Genomic DNA, 9,047 nt, shown 5'->3' with positions numbered 1-9,047 from the left:
TAAGTCCATGGAAAATGGCAGAGTCCAAACTGGAGCCAAGCCTGCCAACAATCACAGTAGGCTTCTCCACTAAAATTCCTCCTCCATCTGCCATGATACTTGGGCACAGAAAGGGAGTTTTCATTGTATCCTTAGGATTAACTGCTCTGGTTTCAAAATGCTTTCAGAGAGGTTGTTTCAAAAAATTCCCCTCCTGCTTGCCTTAAAGAAGAGGTAAGGAGAAAAATCAAAATAAGCCATATACACAAATCCCAACACACATAAGCTGAATAATTTACATTAGGAAGGGCCAAATTGAATCTTGATAATAAACATGAAAACACACAATATTTTCCTCAAGAAAATAAGCATATGGAAGAAGAAACATTTCTTAAAAAAAAAAAAAAAGTTTATTTTAAAAAGCCAGCCTCTTAAGGTTTTATATTTATACCTTCACACTGTCAATTACAATGATATTTTAAAATGTATTGAATATAATTTATTGACTGTCTATCATTATCCTCCTGCCACCATTTAAAAGATATTAGGTGAAAAAATATTTACAGTTTTCATTCTGGTCCATCCTCCTTCCTATCCTTATACTAAACCCATTTCTCTACTTTTCAGATAAGTGAAAAGGGTCACAAAATCTTTAGGTTTGTGTAAAGAGTAAGAATGTGTCCAATAATTCTAAGCAAAACAATTTTCTTTAAGGCCTTATAAGAAAAAGAAAAGGAGTTACTTATTGAAGCAAACATAGCAACTTCTCTCCCAATCTTATCCTTATTGGTTTGTGTGGGCCAAATCTCTATGGGTCCCCTTAATTAGCAAACATTAAAAAAAAAAACCCAAAAAACTGAACACACAAAGACTATCTCACACACAGTGCTAAGCTAGATGTGGATATAAATGGAACCACTATGAATCAAAGGGGGAAAATTCCAGGAAAAACAACAACAAAAGATTCCAAGTCTCACAGTTTAACTGAAGTTTTGGAAAAACCTAAGCTGAATTCAGCTGCTGTTTGAAGTATCTGTCTATGTTTAATTTACTGAGGAGGCACAAATACACAGTTTTGTGTATTTTAATACTAATTTTTCCAGTGGGGGGAAAAAAAATACTATGTGATCTCAAAAGGGGCGGTGATCTATGACCACTCAAAATTTATCTTTGTAAAGGGGAGCAAAAATAGTAATTTAACGAAGTCAACTCTCAAGCACTTGGCTTCTAATAAGCAAACCAAGAAAAGATACTGGAGGTGTACTGATAAGTACAGTGCATCTAGAACAGCCAAGATGTTTGCAAAGTTTTATGCCTTAAATTTCCTAAATATATATCTAGCAGGCACATATGCCAAGGAACTACTGATGCTAGGAAAATATTTTAGTCAGGATTTTATAAAAACCCCAACTTTCAAATCTTCTAGTGGCAATGTCTGACACTATTATTACAAATAACAATGAAGCAAGATTAATTTTAAATTTTAGATTTGCCTCAAACTAGTTACTTTTCCTTGTAACGGAACACTTAAAATGGATGAATTAAGCAGAATGGTTTTAAAAGTTAAGGCTCCCTAAAGACTAAAACTTAAGGCACATATTATTATCACACTATCACAGCACATTATCATGACACTGTTAAAAGCAAAGATTTAAACAAACAAACAAACACACAAACCGACTTCCTTCTCTCACTCTTTTTCAACCACTTCCTTCCCAAAGGCTATGACATTTTTAGGCCAGGCTACTGGTACGGAGTGAAACAAAAATTCCATCAGTGAACCCCTGGTATGATTCCCACAGAAATGTCCAGTATTTGCATTGAGCACCACTGGTAGATCACAGGCCAACAGAACATTTGGGGTCATGAGCTGCTCCATTTACCCATCAGCCCCACAGGCTCAAACTGGACTCTCCTCCTCTTTGGGGCCTCCTTCTATGCCTTGAGGCTCCAGAGATTCTGCTGCATCGGTAACTTCTTTTGGCTTCTCAGCAACATCTATACTGGTCTCCTCCTCTTTACTTTCCTTTTTCTGCTGCTGCCCAGCTTTCTGTTCTTTTGCAAGAAGTCGGTAATTGATGCCCATGCCGATGAAAAGATAGATGCCTGCGACAATAAGGATTATGCCACATGACCAGTATGTGTATTTGTAGTCTCCATATATGTCATTGAGACGACCTAAAGATGTCAAAAAGAAAAAAATTATGTGGGTACACAGTTATGCCCTTTCCCAAATAAAGCTTAAGAATCCATTCAAAGAGCCCATAAATGACAAATTAGTCTAAAAAGAAACTGCTCATAATTATCTGATCTTTTACTTATAATGTCACACTGATTTTGGATGGCCCTTCGTAGTCTGTTAACTTTAGAAACTTGAAAATAATTAAATCTTGGCAAACTTGAATTGGGAAAGTCCTAGAGATCACCTCGAGTCAATTCTCTCAATATTCAATGGAAAAATTTGTTGCTCAAAAGAGGTTTAGTAGTCTTGCCCAAGGCCATAGAGCTAATTCCAGTCTCCCAGGCCAATGTACTTTCTCTGACATCAGCATTTCCCAAAGGGCGTTCCTGTGAACACTCATCCTCTGCTAAAACATTAACTAACAGCAACACCTTTCCACCATTCTAAGTGCTTAATCCTCACAACAGGAAGGTTCTATCTATCATCATCCCCATTGTATAACAGAAAAACCGAAGTACAGAAACCTTAAGTAACTCGTCCAAGGTCACAAAGCTTGTAAATGAAACAGGTTGGCTTTCAACCCACAGCAAGTCTGACTCTTGAGGCCTGCACCATAACTTCTGTGCTACAGGATTACTCCCTAGTGTTTCCAAAGTCAAGTAAATTTGGAAATGACACATAGTCTTTTCTATTAAAGGCTTTATTAGGCCTGATAGTAAAGGAACTTATTTACTTTGGCGTTGCCAAACATTTTTCGGCCATGAATTCCTTGTTATAGTAAAATTTGTTAGCATCTCAAACTAGTATTTATTAAACTATGGAAAACCCTACACATATAATGGACATAATAACCAATTCAAATATAATTCCATACGGTTTTCCAACATAGGGCACCACGCACTCGGCAATACTTACTGATTCTCTAAATATACACACGGCCCTGGGTCTGCTAGGCCCTGAGTTAAGGGTGAGCAAAGGAGGTAACGTCCACAGCTCAGTGGAGAAGAGAAATGTTAATCCAATAACTATACAGACTGTGACAAGTGCTACAAGGAAGGTTTGAAGGCAGAAAATAGGGGTTTTAGACCAGCAATTAGGGTCAGGAAGCCTTTTCTTAAAGTGTAACCTTAGCCAGGACTTACAGGATAGGAGTTATCAAGGAGAAGGGAGATGGGAAAAGGCTCAGGGCAGAGAACAGCCAGTGCAAAGGCAGGTGGTAAGAGGAAGCACAGGGTGTGAGAGGAGAAGCACAGAGAGCAAACTGAGTGGTGGGAAATGAGGCTGGAGACACAGGTGGGCCAGGCCACGCAGGACCTAATAGGCCACAACAGGGAATTTGATCTTCACCCCGAGAACGTGGGAAGCAACTGGAGTGTTCTAAGAGACGAAGAACAGCTAGAGTGGATATGGGTAAAGTTAGAAGGCTACTGATAGAAGATAGGAGATTTGGATAAGAGTGGTAGTTGTGATGGAGAGAAAACAGGCAGATTAGAAAGAGATTTAGGAAGCGAAAACGGACAGGATTTGGACTCTCCTTGGGTGTATATAGGGAGGAGAGAGAGTAGACAGGTCAGTAGTGGACCTTCTGTTATGTATCCTTCCTTACTTTATAGTGCATAATCTCAAAAGCATGAGTCACATCCAGAAGTCCAAATTATTGTTGCATTCTGTATTAATAATAATTTTAAAATGTAAACCATTTAGCATTCTTAAGAGAATAATACATCAGGTTTTATTGTCACTTACTAGCTGTGTGATCTTGGGCAAGTTATTTCACTTTTAGAAGCCTCTATTTCTTTATTTATAAAGCGGGAACAATAATAGTCCTACATCACAGACTTGTAATACATGACAGAATATAGAAAAAGATTAGGACAGTCCCTGGTATACTGTGAGCCCTCACCTGGTACCTATTGTTATTATTTTAAATATTACTGCTGAGATAAATTCCACAATTAAAAAGAAATCACCAACAGTATTTTAAAGGTGGTTATACATACATTTTTCTACAATAAACAGGTTAGGTTTTTTATCAGGAAAAATTATTATACATACTTAAGTTTGTAATAGTTTTTTATTCCTCTTTCAGCTTGATGATTCACTTTAATTCAGTTCTATTAAGTATTTGAGCAATTATGCTGTACCAAGCATTGTGCCAGCACTGAGGGTACAGAAGCGAAGAAAGACCATCAAGCAGCTCACTGATTTCTGCTTTCTATCACCTTCCTAATCTTCTGTTTTATGTTATTAGAACCACAAAAAAGAAGAGACATACTATACCTAAAAGTGGTGGCCCCAGCAGGACAGGACAGCATTCCACAATGGTCACCAATCCCACAGCACTGGAGAACCTCTGGGGTCCAACAAGGTCCATCAGCGTTTCAAACAATACTGAGCTGAGCCACCCAAATGCAAATCCGAAGAATCCCGCATAGACACAGAATCCTATATAGCTAGAGGACAAAGGTGCTGCCAGATGGCAAACTCCATTTGCAATAACAGAAGCAGCAAAAAAATACTGAACTCGAGGTCTTATCCACTTTGTGTTGGCTACAAGTCCCATAGAAGGTCTGGCTACCATGTCAACAAAAGCCAGAATGGAAAGAAGGAAGGCAGACTTCTCACTAGAGTAATGCTGACTCTTGCCATAATTACTAAGAAAGACCAAAGGTGTAAATAGTCCAAAAAACATGAGCACATTTCCAGACAGGTAGAGTAAAAAGCCTCTGTGCTTGAACAGGGATAAGTCCAGGAATTTATTAAGCGTTTGGAAGATTGATCTTTTCTCTTCTTTCGGATTCTCTCCAATGAGATCTGTATTTGCATCACTTGCCCCCTTTTTTGCTTCCTGAAGGGATTCTTTAGACTTATATTTCGCTGCAGTGGTTGGCTTGGGCCCTATTGGTCTCATCAGAGCTCCAGCCACACAGCAGTTTAATAGTAAGCCCCCAAGAATTAGGAAGCTTCCTCTCCAGCCATAGATACCAAAGAAAGCCTGATTGAGGGGGGCCAGGGTAGAGAGGAACACAGGGCTGCCTGCCATGGCCAGTCCATTTGCCAACGGTCGCCTCTTGTAGAAATACTTGCCAATCATGGTTAAAGCTGGATTCAAGTTGAAGGCAAGCCCAAGACCTGGGGAGAGGGGGGGAAAAAAGAATCACATACTCCAATAAATGTCAGAAACATATTTGGCATTACTTAACCAGACAAAGAAATTAAGAGGCATATAATTCAAAAAGATACAAATAAATGGAAAGATATACTGTGCTCATGGATTAGAAGAATTAACATTGTCAAAATGTCCTTATTACCTAAAGCAACCTACATGTTCAGTGCAATCCCTATCAAAATCCCAAGGACATTTTTCACAAAAATAGAACAAAAAATTCTAAAATTTACATGGAACTACAAAAGACCCTATGTTCATAACAGCATTATTTACAGTTGCCAAGATATGGAAGCAACCTAAGTGTCCACCAACAGAAGAATGAATAAAGAAGATGTAGAGATATATATATATATATATATATAAATAAAATTCCCCCCAATGGAATACTACTCAGCCATAAAAAAGGAACAAAAATTTGCCATTTGGAACAACATGGATGGACTTGGAGGGTATTATGCTAAGTGAAATAAGATAAGTTAGAGAGAGAGTAATGCAAATACTGTATGTTACCACTTATATGTGGAATCTAAAAAATAAAACAAACTAGCAAATATAACAGAAAAGAAACAGACTCATAGAGAACAAATTGGTGGTTAACAGTGGAGAGAGGGAAGGGGTGAGGGGTAAGATTGTGGTAGGGAATTAGGAGGTACAAAGTATTATATATAAAATAAGCTACAAGGATCTACTGTACCACACAGAGAATATAGCCAATATTTTATAATAACTATAAATGGAATATAACCTTTAAAAATTGTGAATCACTGTGCTATACGCCTGAAACTTAATATTGTAAACCAACTATACCTCAATAAAAAATAAAATGAAAAATAAACTTTAAAAAAAGATATAAGTAATGGAAAGTAGGACATAATATTGTATAGCGGTTTAAAGTGTGAGCTCTAAAGCTAGGCTATGTGGACTAGCCAGAGTAATTCGGCAAGAAAAAGAAATAAAAGGCATCCAAATTGGAAAGGAAGTAAAACTGTCACTGTTTGTAGACTGTCATGATTTTATGTAAAATCCTGAAGACGCCACCAAGAAATTATTAGAAATAATAAACAAATACAATAAAATTGCAGCATACAAAATCAGTATAAATCAAAATCTGTTGCATTTCTATATGCTAGCAATGAGCTATCAGAAATTAACAATCCCATTTATAATCCTAAGAAAAAGAATAAAATATCTAGGAATAAATTTAACCAAGGAGGTTAAAGACTTGCACCCTGAAAACTATAAGACACTGTTCAAAGAAATTGAAGACACAAATCAATGGAAAGATATTTCGTGCTCATGGATTGGAAGAATCAACATTGTCAAAATGTCCTTATTACCTAAAGCAATCTACAGGTTCAATGCAATCCATATCAAAATCCCAAGAACATTATTGACAGAAATAGAATAAAAAATTCTAAAATTTATATGGAACCACAAAAGACCCCGAATAGCCAAAGCAATCCTGAGAAAAATGAACAAAGCTGGAGGTAGCACACTCCCTGATTTCAAACTATACTACAAAGCCATAGTAATCAAAACAGCATTGTAGTGGCAGAGAAACAGATACATAATCTATGGAACAGAATTGAGAGCCCAGAAATAAATCCATGCATACATGGACAATTAATTTACAACAAAGGAACAAAGAACATATAGTAAGAAAGGATAGTCTCCTCAGTAAATGGTGTTGGGAAAACACCAGACAGCCAATGCCAAAAAAAACCCCAAAAACAAAAAACCTAGACCACTATCTCACACCAAACACAAAAATTAATTCAAAATGGATTAAAGACTTGAACACAAGATCTGAAACCATAAAATTCCTAGAAGAAAATGCAGGCAGTATGGTCTTAGCAATATATTTCTAGATATGTCTCCTCCTCAGGCAAATAAAACCAAAGCAAAAATAAACAAATGGGATTACATCAAATTGCTTCTGCATAGCAAAGGAAGTGGATCAATAAAATGAAAAGAGAACCTACTGAATGGGAGAAGTTATTTGCAAATGCTATACCTGATAAGGGGTAATGTCCAAAATATATAAAGAACTCATACAATTCAACAACAACAAAAAACTCCGATTATAAAATGGGCAGAGGGGCTTCCCTGGTGGCGCAGTGGTTGAGAATCTGCCTGCTAATGCAGGGGACACGGGTTCCAGCCCTGGTCTGGGAAGATCCCACATGCCGCGGAGCAACTGGGCCCGTGAGCCACAACTACTGAGCCTGTGCGTCTGGAGCCTGTGCTCTGCAACAAGAGAGGCCGCGATAGTGAGAGGCCCGCGCACCGCGATGAAGAGTGGCCCCCGCTTGCCGCAGCTAGAGGAAGCCCTCGCACAGAAACGAAGACCCAACACAGCCAAAAAAATAAATTAAATTAAATTAAATTAAAAAAATAAATAAATAAATAAAATGGGCAGAGTTGGGACTTCCCTGTCAGTCCAGTGGTTAAGACTCAACGCTTCCACTGCAGGGGGCATGGGTTCAATCCCTGGTTAGGGATCTAAGATCCCACATGCTGTGAGGAGTGGCCAAAAAAAAAAAAAAAAGGCAGAGCAGTTGAATAGACATTTTTCCAAAGAAGACATACAGATGGCCAACAGGCACATGAAAAGATATTCAACATCACTAACTATTAGGGAAATGCAAATCAAAACCACAATGAGATCACCTCATACCTGTCAGAATGGCTATTATCAAAAACAAGAAATGACAACTGTTGGCGAGGATGTGGAGAAAAGGGCACACTCATACACTGTTGGTGGGAATAAACTGGTACAGCCACTATGGAACACAGTATGGAGATTCCTAAAAAAATTAAGACTTGAATGACCATATGATCCAGGTATCCCGCTTCTGTGTATTTATCCAAAGAATACAAAAGAACACTAATTTGAAAAGATAACGGCACCCACCCATGTTCATCACAGCATTATTTACAATAGCCAAGATATGGAAACAACCTAAGTGCCCGTCAATGATCGAATGGATAAAGATTGTTGATGTATATGTATACATACCCCCCTCACATACATACATAATGAAATACTACTCAGCCATAAAAAAAAGATGAAATGTTGCTATTTCCGACAATGTGGATGGAGCTTGAGGGCATTATGCCAAGTAAAGTAAGTCAGATGAAGAAAGACAAATACCATAATGATTTCAGTCATATGTGGACTATACAAAACCAACAAACAAAATCAAAATAAATGAACAAACCAAACCAAACAATTATGTAGATATAGAGAACAGAGTAGTGGTCACCAAAGAAAAAGGGGCAGAGGGCGAAATGAGTAAGGGGATCAACTGTGTGGTGAAAAAATAAATAAATAAATAAAACCAGACTCTGTAGGTTCAAATCTCGTCATCATCACTTATTGGCTGTGTAATGTCAGACATGTTGACCCTCCTGTGACTGTTGCCTGGTATGTAAAACAGGCGCACAGCACTGCTGTGACTAAAGAACTTAGTGCCTGGCATGTAGTAACCACTCAATAAATGTTAGTAGTTATTTTTATAATTGTTATTTATATTATTTGAAGGTGATTAACTGTCAAATCTGGCAAGTCACGTGAAGGATCATTATAAGCAAAGAAGGTAATTAAGGAGACGGTTATCAAATAGAGTTTTAAAAACAGTTTTTAAAATAGAGTAGGCAATACAAAATTATTCCTTTTACAACAGCACCAAAAACTTTAAAGTGTGCAACTTATAA

The 9,047-nt window shown here is 37.6% G+C and overlaps 1 protein-coding gene across 1 annotated transcript in view; it reads right to left on the bottom strand.

Annotated features, from left to right (window-relative positions):
- Positions 1-1,398: 1,398 nt before the first annotated feature.
- Positions 1,399-9,047, bottom strand: part of SLC16A1 (solute carrier family 16 member 1) — a 33,402-nt gene continuing 25,753 nt past the window's right edge. The window contains exons 4-5 of the mRNA XM_061186170.1: positions 4,442-5,293; positions 1,399-2,157 (exon numbers count right to left, since the gene is read on the bottom strand). Coding sequence (XP_061042153.1) covers positions 1,880-2,157; positions 4,442-5,293 — 1,130 coding nt within the window. The 3' untranslated portion in view covers positions 1,399-1,879. The remainder of the gene's footprint in view (positions 2,158-4,441; positions 5,294-9,047) is intronic.

The sequence above is a fragment of the Eubalaena glacialis genome, chromosome 3 (assembly GCF_028564815.1).
Source record: "Eubalaena glacialis isolate mEubGla1 chromosome 3, mEubGla1.1.hap2.+ XY, whole genome shotgun sequence".
Taxonomy (NCBI): domain Eukaryota; kingdom Metazoa; phylum Chordata; class Mammalia; order Artiodactyla; family Balaenidae; genus Eubalaena; species Eubalaena glacialis.
The sequence above is the reverse complement of the archived record's forward strand: the minus strand, read 5'-3'. Positions and strand labels throughout refer to the sequence as shown.